The following is a 14,973-nucleotide window of genomic DNA, read 5'->3' on the forward strand; positions in this document are numbered from 1 at the left end:
AACACRTCTTSATGACGAGCGCACAGAACTGGTCGGCSGTCTTGGGAGGCACAAAGGTGCTGACACCATCCTTGGTGAGGCTGACGATGAGGCGRGTGACGGCGTCACGGAAGAACTCGTTGTGCTTCTTCAAGTGCGTGAAGGCTTGGTCAATRATGTCCTCGGAACAATCCACGGCCGGGAGGTTGAAGGTGGTCTGGATAAGCGAGGTGGCGTGTGGAGGGGACAAACCAGCAAACCTAAGATGAAGGTTGGAGATATCCTGGTTGCATTCATGAGGTGGAACGGTCCACCCATTCGCGCGACCAGCAATCAGTTGGAGAACCTTCGCGCCTAACTCGTCGTTGGCAGGGACGGCAAGTGGTCTGGGGAGAACAACCGGCTCTTCAGGGGCAGCGTTGGCCTTAGCCCTCATCGCGTTGAGTTCATTGAGCGTAGTCCGGAGGTCCCTGACTAACTCCACATTGTCGTCAAGAAGCTTGGCCTCACGGGCACGAGAGGCGCGATATTTCTCCGACGTGCGCTGCGCCTTCTCCTCCATGCGATCATGTCTATCCTTGCATTTGCGCAATGCCTCGAGCTCGATCGCCATTTCACCATTGACGGTCTCGAGTTCGCAGTATCTCTTGACGAGGTCGCCATGACTTAATGAGCTAATTTTTTTGACGTAGTCGTCTGATGAATTCTTGTATGAGGACATAGAATGAATGTACAGAGTACAGCTGTGATTGTCCTGGCCAGGAACTTAAAGCAATACGCTGTAGAGTGATTAAACTAAACTAAAAGAAAAAAAGTTTAATATAAAGAGATGTACTCTTAATATTATTGAACGTTCACTTGAGAGTATGACAGTTAGTAACTGAAGACCCACTGTCTATGAATGAACGAATGAAGTGATTGAGTGCGCGAAGCGACATCAAAACACTTTGGAAAACGAATCATTCGACTCTGGAAGTTCCTCATGTTACAAAAAATATGTAAAGATCTCGCCACTGGCATGCTTGGTGTGCATCACATCCTTCAACTCCCCGACATCCGTCTTCCGCCTCTGCCGCCAACTATCAACAAATACTTGGTGGCCGAATTCAGAGGCCTACAGTAGAAAAGAAAAGAAAGAAAAAAATCAAGAAAATTCAAAATCGATATATATAAGTTAACTTATATATATTTTCCCGCCTCTTCAATGACGCCAATTTATTTAGTGAGCTGAGCTTGAGACCTTCAGACACCTGAGCCTCGGTAAGCGCACCGGGCAGATCCTGTTTGTTAGCAAAGACTAGCAGCGGCGTAGTCTTTAGCTCCTCCTCCGAGACTAGCACCGGTGATGATCAACATCAACATATCATCATGTGGATGATTCACTGCCACTGACTTACCGATCACATGATATAGCCAAGGCAAGGAAGATTATCAGAGAGATAGAACTAATCTCCGACGTCAAGACAAAGCTATTCTTTCGCATCTATGGCAACAGGCTGCTCTCCGCTGCAATATGGGCACAGCTGGGAGGTCTGCACCGACATCATACTCCACACAGAGGAACAGACTCATGCCGGCCGATCAAAGGGAAGGACTGGTGGGTTGTTCCTCTGTCTAAGCTCATCAGGGTGCACTATGCTCACTCTGCGTTCCTAGAGCGATGGATCAGAGAGCGACCTGGCGAGTACGGGATGGGAGAGCTCTTTCAGATCGCTGTGTCACATGGATGCCTGCCAGTCGTCGAGATGCTGCACAGACTTGGAGTAGCCTTCCAACCAAACTGCTATCAGAACTCTGCTGCCAGCTATGGAAACCTCTCCGTTGTCAAGTATCTGCACCGCATAGAAGGTGCCACAACCACGCACGCAATGCACCTGGCGGCTGTCTATGGCCACCTGGAAGTCTTCAAGTTCCTCGCCGCCAATTTCACTGAGTGCTGCGACATCCCCGAGGCAATGGACTTGGCAGCTCAGAATGGACACTTGGCTATGGTTCAATATCTTCACTCAACAAGAACCGAAGGATGCACGACCAAAGCGATGGACCAGGCAGCCAAGAATGGGCACCTTCCCATCGTCGAGTTCCTCCACTTCAACCGGACAGAAGGCTGCACAACCGATGCGATGGACAATGCCACCAATGAGGGTCACCTCGGCACTGTACAATTCCTCCATTCCCATCGAACTGAAGGTGGAGAGCCTTAAGGCTCGTTCGCTTCTTCCACGACATCGCCTTGAGACTCGTTCGCTTCTTCCACGACAATCGCACAGAGGGATGCACGGCATCTCTGATGGACAGAGCCGCAAGCAATGGCAACCTTCCCCTGGTCGAATTCCTCCACTTCAACCGGACAGAGGGCTGCACAATGAACGCAGTCGACAACTCCATCATGTTTGGACCCTTTGACGTTGTTCTATTCCTTCTGACGCACCGAGCAGAAGGATGCACCAAGATAACAATGGACAAAGCCGCTGGGCGAGGGTCTTTGCAGATGGTCCAGCATCTGCATCAAAATCGAACAGATGGATGCACTACCAAGGCAATGGACGAGGCATCTGAAAATGGACACCTGGAAGTGGTCGAGTTCCTCCACTCTAATCGCACAGAGGGATGCACAGCCAATGCAATGGACATGGCTGCAAGGAATGGTCATTTTTCCGTCGTCAAGTTCCTTCACGGCAACAGAACAGAGGGATGCACAACAGAAGCGCTGGACATGGCGTCATGCCTTGGACATCAATCAATCGTGGAGTTCCTTGAGAGTAACCGCTCCGAGGGATACTCTCAAAGGTACATGATGAACCAAGCTATTCAACGCAGATTGAAGGAACTGTAACAATGAAAGACTTAAGACTCTAAGAGTGACATGGTTACAATACATCACTACTGTGTTTGTTATTATTGTTGTTGTTTCTCATAGTCATAGTCTTTTAAATCTATGGTCGATCAAATAAATGTATATCTTGAGCTTGATTGATTGATTGATGTTTATAACATACTGGAGATTTAATTGATTGCTCGTGAAAATTGTTTGATCGATAACTAGGGTCCCAAACAAGTTCTGAACAATTGATAAATGCCGATCGATCATCCGTCCTCAATGAGGTGAGGTAGACCTGCACCAGTTTTCGATCCAGCAACACGAGTTGTTGGGCAATGAGTTATATAGATTCCTCACTTGTGTACTCTTTAAATATTGCCATGGAATGAGTTGTCTTTATTGTCACTGATATATATATATCCCCCAGGATAATATATATTTAACTTAACAGAAGAAGCCAATATTATTGTTCAATAAATGATACTAAATATTCAATCTTATGGATGTACTATAGTTTAAGGACTCCTTTAAGCTTTAAAGAGTACTATTTTTAAATAACAATAAATATGTCCATTGAATATTTGCCATGGAGTTTGGGCGATGTTCACATATGAATACATTGGGTGTCATTTTTGGTTATTTAATGCCTTCAATCCCTCTCTTCCACTCTGACTCGATTTTAACATGATCCATCTCTGTGATTGCTACCAATGTTACATGAAAATAAAACTAGTTCAGATGTTGCCAATAACATCTAAATATATATATATATTGTAATAATGCTCTACCCCCTTTGGTCATCTCTCTCAACATAAAGTGAGGTAACACTCTCATTCTTCAAAACACTGTGCGTAGCAAGGGAGGGAGATTTGTTTCCTCCTTAGTGATGATGATCAATTTTGTTGATGGTCATAGGCAGCTGAGGCATAAGATTGATTTAAGTGTTTGTTGGATGGATCTAACACATTCATATTCATCATGATCATCTTGAGCACCAAACATCTATAATGCATATGAGCATAGAGTGGTCAATGTACAATGAAGTTGGGTAAGTGGATAGTAGACTAGTCAACGATTGAATATATTGTTATCATTTGCTATTATTACTACTACTATTATTACCTATTACTACCTTGGATCTATATTATTTATTTATTTATTAACATTAACTTCCTCAACAACAACAACTACAACACCACAGATGCATAGAGTACACTTGATACTCTTGCTAGGGTCATTATTCATGGTCTTAGCCACGGATAGTCAAGTCCATGCTCAGTCAATAATAAGTGTGTCTCCACCATTTGCTGCCGCTGACGGAGGTTCATTCATTGTTGTAGTCGGTCAAGGCTTTACCGTACCAATGGATGCTCAGATCGTCTATGAGAACAGTGACTATAGGATCAAGCTCCAACTACTCAACACCGATGGAACAAACTTCTACTTCCTCGTCCCACCCAAGCCAGAGAACTGTTGCAATGGAGAATTCACAGGTTTCACCTTAGTCATCTCCTACAATGGAGTCACCCTGTATAGTCGTGAACTAAAGTTTATTAGTAAGTACTTGAATTGGCAACTCGGATTATGATGACTTTCAGATATTGACAACATTTTGTAAACCTTGTAGACCTTGTGATTGAGAGCTTCACTCCGGATACATTCTACCCTCAGGCCAACGGACATTTGATGACCATCACTGGTAGGAACTTTAGAAGTTCTCAATATGATGCCGCCCCATCTGTTGTCTATGGAGATACGCCATGTATTGTTCAAAGTTTCACCAGAACAACAATAATCTGTGCAATGGGTAATGTCCCCTCAGGAACTGGAGTGACTCAAGTCGGAGTTACCTTGCCCAATGGTGTAAAGGCCATATCCAATAATCAATTGACCTTTGTTGGTAAGTATAGTTGTTTATATTTAGATATGTATTATTTAACAAATACTAATATTTATTCACTGAGTATAGAACCAATTATTACCAGTATTGAGCCAAAAGTTATTGTGTTGCCAGGAGCAAGTCATGATATTCTACTTACTGGACAATATTTGTTGCCTTCTGGCAACATAATAATTGCATTTGGAGGTAGACAATGTAACAATGTAGTATTGTTAAGTGATACTATGGTCAAGTGTACATTGTTACTTGATGATATTGTTGGCCATCAACAATTGTTACCATTGGACATGATCATTGGTGCCCAACCTGTCAAAGATGATATCAATCTCCTTGTCTACAGTATGTATTCTTCATCTATAGATAAACAAATCAAATACTAATTCTTCTTCTCTTTATTCAATCAATAGAACCTGCTCAAACAACTAATGATCAAACTCAGCCTCCAACTGAACCTCCTACTCAAACGCCAACTCAATCTCCTACCCAACCCCCTACTCAGCCGCCAACTCAACCTCCTACTCCAACCCCAACTGAGACGCCTATTCTCATCCCTGAGTTAACTTCTGTTAGACCTGCAACTGGATTTATGAATGCCCATACTCCAATCCTACTCTCATTCATCAACTTCCCGAAACCAACTGAAGGAACTAATGAGGCCACCAATACCAAAGTGTTTGTCGATGGCCTTCAGTGCTCGATCCTCATGAAGCACGATGTGGAACATCTCGCATGCAAAGCGCCAACATCCATGCATATTGGAGCAGTTCCAATCACATTCGAGGTCAATGGAAAGAGCTATACCACCAATCTTGAGTTCACCTACTTTGATCTTTCCATGACTGGACAGTCCCAGACTTCCAATATTCCAGCTGGAGGCGGAGTGCTCACAATTGTTGGTACCCATCTCGATGTGGCAAACAAGGTGATGATCAAGGATACCGTAGTCACTGGATGCACTTTTGAGCCCACTCAAATTACATGTCCAATCCCTCCCAACACCCCTGGCCAGTATGAAGTCAATGTCCTGGCCAATGATACCATCTACACCTCGCCATTCTTGATTGAATACATTGGACCCAACCTCGATCACATTGAACCTGCTTTTGGAAATCAAATGAGACCTACTACGATCACTCTCTTTGGCAATGACTTTGGAGAAACAGTGGAGAGCAACTCAGTCTTGGTTGGAGACGTCCCGTGTACCAACCCTGTGATCATTGGAAAGGATAATGGAATGCAACTTATCCAGTGCCTAGTTCCTCCAATGGAAGAGGCAGGTGACAAACCAGTTGTCATCAAGGTGTCTGGAAAATCAAATGGAGGACAACCAGTTGCATCAGTAAACAAGGTAACATTCCACAGCACTGGTCTAAGTTGCCGTGGTCCACCCAATGAAGATGGCTCCAACCCTCCTGTGGATTGGTGGTTCAGCTACAAGCTTAGGATGACTCAGAACAACTCATATCTCTACATTGACAACACGATGGATGAACTGGCAAAGCATGATAACCTTGCTGGTGTGACATCCGGACCATACAGTGCACTTGCCGCCACCTATGACCAGTACCCAGATTATTACTACATGTTCTTCAATGATCAGCTTGGTGGACGTGACGCCGCTGGATCAAGAACAAACCCACAATCACCCAAGCATGGTCATGGACATCTAAAGAGCTTCATTCTGTTTGAACAAGACCCAGCCACAAAAAAGTACCGTGGAATCACAGTGATGCACTCCAACCCGGTATTCCCAGGATTCACAGGAACTGGTAATACTTTTTATGGTATCAACGATGGAATCAAATGGCTTGGCTCACCAAGGTACAGTCAACACTTCTTCTGCTACCAATGGGATGACATTGAGACTCAATTCGACTACATCATTCACAATGATGCAGGTCTGATTGATCAGAACTACAAGGCTCCAGATCTCTCTAAGTGGGATGATAACACAAAGAACCAGTACCCCTACTTCTATGACTACATGACTGAATGGGAGAGCCTACCAGCTCGTGTTCCTGGCCCCAATGGCCCGCCACAATGCACCCAAGATTGTTTCCATGATGCCTGTCAGGATGTCGTTGCCAAAGAGACCAACCTTAACAATATCTGTCACTGGGTCTCGCCTAACATCAACATCAGTGGCATGGTTGCCAATTACTTTATGAAGACATCGATCGAGCTGAACAAGGCCAAGTTCCCACCCATCAGTGATGAGGCGACTTCCAAACTCAGTCCATTCATTGCAAAAAATGAGCGATCAAATGTCTATGAGGGTGTGGACACTTGGATGGTAGTAGCAGATCACTACCAGCGCATGATGTTCATTGAGTTCTTCTATGCCATTGGTATGTATCAGATGTCGCCCACCAACTCTGTGATCAATGTTGGTTCGCTCTATCTCCCACCAAACCTGTCCGAGAGAGTATGGAACCCGAGGAACGGCACTTTCACCTACAAAGAGTACATATTCTCTGGCCGAACCAATGATCATTCCAAGATGGGATTCCCAGTGTATCCTGCCGTTGGTGATAATGTCCGTGCACCAAATGAGAACATGTTCTGTGTTGGTGACTCCAACAGACACAATGGTCAAGGTATCCGAGGAGGAGGTGCACTTTGTTTCCAACATCCAACTCTGTCCTACCAATTCAACAGAATGGTTCGAGAGTATAACTCAATCGTATGTATTATACAAATGTTCATTGGCTGTTCAATACTAATCAATCAATCAATCAAATTAAGAATGCTGGTTCAAAAACAACTCAGAGACCTGGTACTGATGCCCAATACTTTATCAACTCTGTTACCCAACCTCTAAAGATCAACAGGAATGATTGGACTAATGATATCACATTTGAGGTGATGGATTCAGTCAATGGAACAATCTCATCAAGACTTCCAAGATACTTTGGTGTTGCAAATGAGAGCACTCTTGGAAGTCCTCAAGATATTGTAGCTGAAATCCCTGTGATGAGGACATCAATGTCCAAAGTAGGACCTGAAGCTCTTGACCTCGGAAACATTCCACCACAGCCCAGCATCAAGGGATATGTTGCCGACGATACTGTCGCCGTTAACTATATCGCCCACGACTCGAGCATTGCATCAATATGTGATTACCAACCTTCACAGTACCCTGATGAAGTGTGTGACCGCAAGCTTGCTCGTCGCACCCCCATGCCAGAGTCTCAACCATCCCAGGCACCAGTCCTCTATCCCACCAACTATGAACAGCCGTACATGTCTCCATTTGCCACTCGCAGCTTTGAGACTCAAGGAATCAATGACCTTCAGGTGATCTCTTATACCAAGGATGTGAGAAGTAGACTTACTGAGATGCCAAGTATGTTGCCACCTATCCAATACATCATCAATCCATCGGCCCAGGTTCCATCTGTAACTGGAAAGTATACAACTCGCAAGGTTGCCACCAAGTGTGAGGAGGAGCTGGCATATGATGTAGTTATATCCTATGTCTACCAACAATCAAGCTACCGTCCACAATCAGAGGTAATCTATATCATCGACAACAACCTACCAAACTGGGCCAATGGAGTCCTCTACGCCATTTCCAAGTACATCCACAACTCTGTAGGTATTGATTGTCTTTATCCGTGAGGTGATCATATATACTGACATGGAATCATTCCACTTGTACACACAGTTCCCTCCAATCCAAGACAAGACCACTGCCTTTGATCAATGTGTCGTTCAATATTTCCCCAACATGACCAATATTGTTACTTACAAGGAGACTAGACCACAGGTGAAGGGCACTCAATGGCAATTGTTCTACAGAACGGCCGCTGCAACATGGGACATGTTGAACCCTACCATATCCGATGGAAAGGGTGGTCGTATTAACAGAGCCACTCTTGTCGATATGATCCCATATGACCTACTACTGTCCAAACTGATCGAGCTCAAACCATCTGATGGTGTAGACTCGCTCCAGAAGTTGCTCACCGCTCTCGGAAACCCTGTCTACGACAGTGTGACCAACAGAAAGTCATTGGAGAACAACTACCTCATTTCCAAGCGCAAGTCTTGAGTTAGAAACATACAAACAACACTGATCACTTTATTTCCTGCTGGACTCAATCTCTTGAATAAACTTGTTGGCAATTGCTGTAGCCTCCTCAACGGTCTTGGCCTCGGCAATCACACGAATGATGTGCTCGGTGTTTGACTTGCGCAAGTGGACCCACCACTCGGGAGCATCAATCTTGAGACCATCCTCTTCGTTGACGATCACGCCCTCCTTGCCTCTGTACTGTGTCTTGTAGGCCGAGAGAATTGCGTCTGGGTCCAATCCCTCGATGGCTGCCTTCAACTTGACGATCTCGTACTGGGGCAGAGTGGCCTTGAACTGTGAGATCTTGCGAGCGCAACGGTTGGCCAGAAGCTGAAGGGCCAACACTGCGGCCACGGGTGCATCACGTCCAATGTGAATGTCTGGCAGCATCACACCACCGTTGCCCTCACCTCCAATGACGGCGTTCTGTTGGACCATACGCTGGGCAACCTGGATCTCACCGACTGGTGCACAGACCACAGTGGAGCCGTACTTCTTGGCAATGTCATCGAGGACACGAGATGATGATAGATTCTTGCAGACGACGCCCTTGCGTCCCACCTCTCCAAGCATAAACTCAACGGCAAACGCCAGAGTGTACTCTTCGCCCAGTGGCTGGCCATTTTCATCGATGAACACACAACGATCAACGTCTGGATCGACGGCAATACCAAAGTCCGCACCCTGCTGCTTGACCGACTCGCATAGCTGACCCAAGTTGGCGGGCACTGGTTCGGGCGTGTGAGCAAAGACGCCAGTTGGCTCGATGTTGATTCCATGGACGCTGCAGCCCAGCTGATTCAACAAGGAGGTCATGATGGGACCACCTGCACCATTGACACTGTCCAGACACACCTTGAACTTCATCTGACGGATCTTGTCCAAGTTGATGTAGGGCAGCTTAAAGATGGCGTCCAGATGGTTCTGGTTGGAGTCAGACCTCTTGGTGACGTGTCCAAGCTTGTCGTATGTGGCGAACCTCTCGATTGGGGCCTTCTGGTCGGCCAGTTGGAACAATCTCTCACAACCCTCTGGTGAAATGAACAAACCATCATGTCCAACAAACTTCAATCCATTCCACTCGATTGGATTGTGGCTACTGGTGATTACAATACCACCGGACGAGTTGGTTTGTTGTACAATGAATTGGACCTATATAACATTTGATTGATTAGTTCAGGATGATTGATTGATTGATTAGAGTGAGAGACATACAGTTGGAGTGGTTGCAATATCGATATGAATGACATGGTATCCACATGATACCAATGTTCCATTGACCAACATTTCGATCCATGGACCAGATACACGAGAGTCACGACCAACAACAATAGTCTTTTGTGATTGATTGTAAGGTGGTGACTCAAGCAATCTTGTAAAGGCAACGATATGATCTACAATGATGTTTGGTGTCAATGTAACACCATTTACACCTCTAACACCTGATATAGTTCTAATTAAGCTCATTGTTTGATATCTATCTATCTATCTATCTATGATTGATTGATTGATGAAGTGAGTGACAAGTCAAGTTGACCCCAATATTCACATTCATTTTGAACATCAAACTGAACAACACAAGATGTGAGTCACAAGAATGATTCGTTTGTCAATCGCATTCTCACACATAATAACATCTACAGATATATAAGATGAACAGCAAATCATTATTGTTGCTAGCAACAATTGTACTGGCATTGCTAGTACATATATCAATATGTCAAGTTGTAAGTGTTCAAATAATGAATCATGATTTAAGAAGTCAACGGTAAAAGTCTAACAATATCAACATACTTAGAACATCGCAAAGCATATGGTAGAGTTTGATGAGGATGAATTCGAAGGTGTTGAGCCAATGAATATAATCAATGAAGAGTTGGAGCAGCAATATGAGGAGCAGGTCTATGAAGAGGAGAATACAGAGAGTGGATCAAGCGCAACAACATCGGATACTGCTGCTAATGCCTCACAAGAATCAAAAGAGTCGGCATCAGCAGTGAAGAAGCAGAATAATTGGTTCATGGAGATCTCGTTCGTGGCATTCATCATTGGTTATGGAATCAACTACTTTGTCGGAAAGAAGACCAACCAGGAGCTCGTCACCATCTGGGGACGTCGTTTCCGTCCACTGTTTGAGTCCAACTTCACCTACCTCGGCGACAAGCAGAGCTACGTCATCATCAAAGTGGATCCAAACACCTACGTCTTCACATGCAGTGGTCGTGTCAACTGCCAAGGTGCCCAAGTCACCCTTACTCTTAAGAAGCGTCAAGACCTCTTCCATGTCATTATGGACTTGGTTGGATATGCCGATCCAGATCGTATCGTAAGTATTGTGAGAATGTTATCTTCTCCCTCTCTCTCTCTCATTGTGCTAACAATCAATCAATCAATGCAACAGTCTATAGAGATTGCATTGAACAGCGATGTCATGGAGCCAATGATCTTTGCTGTTATCAAGAACAAGAGCTTCAAGAAGTTTAAGAGCGACAACAATGATGTTGTATGTATAATTGATGAATGGATGGTTTGATTGATTGATTGATAACTGACATTGATGAACATTACTAGTCATTGTTCTGCTCCAAGCAAGCTCTGCCATATGGCCTCAACAGCACATATGCTGTACTCTCTGATACAGAGTGTCTCCCAACTCTTCTTCTCAAGCCAGAGATCGCAGCCACACTCAACAGCCACGAGAACTTCTTCGAGTCAATGCACTTTACCGATCACTCATTGATCAATCCAAAGTAGTAGGTATACTGCCACCCTACCTACTATCACTCCAACGACATAACTAACATTCATCCAATCAATCAATAGTCCAAAAACATTGTCATTCTCGTACAAGTTGCCAAGCGTCAAGGATATGGACAAGATCCAACCATTGACATCAATGGCACTGCAGTACATTGACTACATTGCCAATGTTAAGCTCCCACCTCAGTACAAAGCCAAGGCTGAGAAGTTGAGAGCCAAGGAGCGTGAGGAATTGTTCAAGCAACAGCATCTCGAGAGACAGGAGCAAGCACAAAAGAAGAAGTTTGAGAAGGAGCAGAAGGAGAAGGAGAAGATCGCCAAGCTCACCCCAGAGGAGCAGCGCAAGAGAGACGACAAGGAGTACAAGGCTCTGTTGAAGAAGAGACAAGCAAAAGGAAAGATTGTCGTTGGATAGGATAACGAGCGCGCACACAACAAACTGATCGATCAACAACAACAACGAGTACCAACAACCCAACACAATAATAAACATCATCAAAAGGCAGCCAGCCTGTCTACATATTGACAATACGAGGCAACGATCAATACCCCTTAACATTGGAGTATGAGTGCCAAGCGAAATATATACATTTATTAACTTTCCAGGGGCCTTGATCCAGCTCATCTGGAAAAGAATGACTGAGTGCAGTCGATCGAACAATATAAAATCATGACCTAGAAGTCCTTGATGTTCTTGCAGATGGTACAACCAAGAATGAACTCCTCACAATGTGGATGTGCTATCTTCAATGGACATTTCTCTATTCCAGGGCACTCTGGTATCATCTATTGTGTGATTGGAAGTTAATAACCATGGTTGGATGTGATGGTAGTCATGTTAGTTCCAACAATACATACATTCTTTGGCTTCTTTGTAAGGTAGTCACCCTTTTGTTGTTTGGTATGACAGTCATCGCAGAAGTGTACCTTGCCCCAGCAATACCATTGAGCGATGGAACAACAAAAGTGACACTTAAACTCCCTATTAATGATGTATGTATGTTAGTATCATCCAAGTCCTAGTCCAAGTCCAAGTCCAAGCTCTAAATGATACATACATGAAATCCCATCCATGGATATTGCATTGCTGGAAGTTCTCTCCCTTGCATGAGCCACATATTAACTCTTCTGGGTTGAAGTCATCGTAGGCTTGATCCTGCTCACATCGAACCTGTCCGGCAAAGTATGGATTGCGACACTTGAAGCACATGTAGTAGGAGTAGTGATGCATGGCGTAGCCCTCGGGGTTCCTATACCATTTGGAACTCTTGCACTCCAACTCTTTGGTCTTGTTCAGTCCTTCAAAGATCAGTCGCTGTGATGCCTTGGCCTGGACAATGTCGCGCAGCCTTATCGACTCGGCCGTCAACTCCTTCAACTGAACGTGCTTCATCTGTCTGTTGCAGAGGGGACAGTCGAGATGCTTGAAACTCAGACGAGGACCGCTCTGCTTGGGTTGTAGACGGCTCTTGATGCACTGTGAGTGGAAGGCATGGCCACACTCGAGCAACAAACATGGTGCACATGAGAGATCCTCGACATAACATATGTTGCAGTAGTCGTTTGAGCTTGGCACTTTGATCTTCTTGGGATGACACTTCTGTTTGAAGCATGGTGGACAAGTCCTCTCTCCGTGGACACCCAGACAGTTGTGACCACATGGCAACACCTTGCCACAGCTGAGACTCATCTTTTCTTGACACTCTGGAGACTGGCACACGTTGACGTGGCCTGGGGCAACGTCACTATTCAGGGTGACTCCATGCAGTGACTCCTTGCAGAATCGACACTTCTTGGCCTCTAGATACTGCTTGTAGTCGGCGCAGTTGAAGTTGTAGTGGTAGGGTGTAATGTTGCAACCGACACAAAAGTCAATGTTGCAAGGTGCACACCTATATCGGTATTCATCGCGATGTTTGGCACCCTCTTCGCTCATCTTCTGACCACTTGGAGAGAGTAAGTGGACTGATGCTCGATTGCTGGRAAGATGGCTGTACTTCTATTTGTTGTTGTTGATGTTTCTCGTAGACCACCTTGCATGATGGACATTTAAAGTAGTTGGAACTGGTGCCAATGAAGGATTCCAGTGTTCTTGTTAAATAAATATCATATTCAGACTTCTCCAAGAGTACCTGATTAATCAATAGTGAACCATCACAATAGTGTTAGTCAAGGAACAGAAATGATGTTGTTGTTGAGTCAACACAAACATAAACTTACTTTGTAAAGAGTTGGTTGGAGTTTAAATGTACAGGTCTTGTATATACAGGTAAAGTTGGAGTCGGTGGAACGCAGCTGCTGGCGAATGCCGCCAACTAGACATCTTCGGCAGATGTTGTGCAGACATTCCTCCATGAGAAATAGGTTGGTAGGTTGATCCTTCCTGTCACAAATGATGCAATGTGAGAGCATGTCATGATCACTGATCAACAATGTCCTGGATGACGAGTCGATACCAATGTCATTCAGTAAAGTTGAACAAGATGATGATGGAGCTGAATCATCCAACAATGCACGCTCTTTCTTGCTGGGAGGCGGTCGTAATGTCTCTTGACAGGTGGTGGTGCTGGTGTCATCACCAATGTAAACCTTGTCGCAGACATCAGAGTCGTGGTCGCCACCAAGTAGATACCAATCGTCATTGAGTATCTCCATTGAGTTGCGACACTGTAGTTTAACGTGTAGCCTGCCACGCACTGGATCAGGTTTACCAAGTCTCTGGATGGGTGTCCAAACATCCACACTATATATTCCAGCACTCTCTTCGAATCTGAGCTTTGGTAATTCCAACACAACACAACCAATGAGGTTATCGCCAAAGAACAATATCTCCTTATCCCATACCAATAATATTATTGGTGAGTTTAGTATGTCCACATTGCTGTCAATGTTATGTATGTGATTAGTATGCTACTGGCTATTCGATTCCTATACTACAACTTACAAATCGAAGGAATCATTCCAAACTGGAGATTGATTATTCTTTATAACCTTTGTCATTCTGACACTATTCAAATGTCTAACCTCAACATATGGATCATATTTGCCAAACTCTCTCTTCTTCAAATCCTTTGCCTCGACAACTAGTTGTTTTGTTTGATGAGTTTGTGAGTGAGTATATGAATGAATGAATGATTGTATTGATCAATACCTTGTATATGAACTTTTAAAGGAGACAACATTGTTGTGTTTGGTATAACAATATTGCAACCATAACCCAATTTATATCAAATATATATATATTATTTCCTAAGTGTGTATATAAGTAGTTATATTTGCAGTATATATATATATTTGATGTGAATGTACGCAATAATAATAATAATAACCAGCAAGGCTTAAATGCATCAATATAACATCATCATATAATTGAGAAGTGCGCACCTGTTCTACTTTGGCACTCAATATGATACACTGGGGGGGGGGGGGGGGGGG

At 44.3% G+C, this 14,973-nt stretch overlaps 5 protein-coding genes across 5 annotated transcripts; 2 read left to right on the forward strand and 3 right to left on the reverse strand.

Moving 5' to 3' along the window:
• Positions 1-5,286: 5,286 nt before the first annotated feature.
• Positions 5,287-8,754, forward strand: SAMD00019534_069820 (hypothetical protein; the record flags this gene model as incomplete). Its single annotated transcript, XM_012898094.1, has 3 exons — positions 5,287-7,383; positions 7,446-8,294; positions 8,368-8,754. The coding sequence occupies 3 exons, from the start codon at positions 5,287-5,289 to the stop codon at positions 8,752-8,754; spliced, it is 3,333 nt and encodes a 1,110-aa protein (XP_012753548.1).
• Positions 8,755-8,784: 30 nt separating this feature from the next.
• On the reverse strand, positions 8,785-10,245 carry SAMD00019534_069830 (hypothetical protein; the record flags this gene model as incomplete). The annotated part of the gene is made up of 2 exons (XM_012898095.1): positions 8,785-9,930; positions 9,994-10,245. 2 exons carry the CDS (start codon positions 10,243-10,245, stop codon positions 8,785-8,787), a joined length of 1,398 nt encoding a protein of 465 aa, XP_012753549.1.
• Positions 10,246-10,430: 185 nt separating this feature from the next.
• SAMD00019534_069840 (hypothetical protein) lies at positions 10,431-11,953 on the forward strand (the record flags this gene model as incomplete). Its single annotated transcript, XM_012898096.1, has 5 exons — positions 10,431-10,505; positions 10,577-11,104; positions 11,180-11,281; positions 11,350-11,531; positions 11,602-11,953. The coding sequence occupies 5 exons, from the start codon at positions 10,431-10,433 to the stop codon at positions 11,951-11,953; spliced, it is 1,239 nt and encodes a 412-aa protein (XP_012753550.1).
• A 260-nt stretch (positions 11,954-12,213) lies between these two features.
• SAMD00019534_069850 (hypothetical protein) lies at positions 12,214-13,474 on the reverse strand (the record flags this gene model as incomplete). Its single annotated transcript, XM_012898097.1, has 3 exons — positions 12,214-12,324; positions 12,397-12,520; positions 12,597-13,474. The coding sequence occupies 3 exons, from the start codon at positions 13,472-13,474 to the stop codon at positions 12,214-12,216; spliced, it is 1,113 nt and encodes a 370-aa protein (XP_012753551.1).
• A 263-nt stretch (positions 13,475-13,737) lies between these two features.
• Positions 13,738-14,720, reverse strand: SAMD00019534_069860 (hypothetical protein; the record flags this gene model as incomplete). The annotated part of the gene is made up of 3 exons (XM_012898098.1): positions 13,738-14,419; positions 14,483-14,621; positions 14,690-14,720. 3 exons carry the CDS (start codon positions 14,718-14,720, stop codon positions 13,738-13,740), a joined length of 852 nt encoding a protein of 283 aa, XP_012753552.1.
• Positions 14,721-14,973: the final 253 nt, after the last annotated feature.

Source organism: Acytostelium subglobosum, assembly GCF_000787575.1.
Source record: "Acytostelium subglobosum LB1 DNA, scaffold: scaffold13, whole genome shotgun sequence".
Classification (NCBI taxonomy): Eukaryota; Evosea; class Eumycetozoa; order Acytosteliales; family Acytosteliaceae; genus Acytostelium; species Acytostelium subglobosum.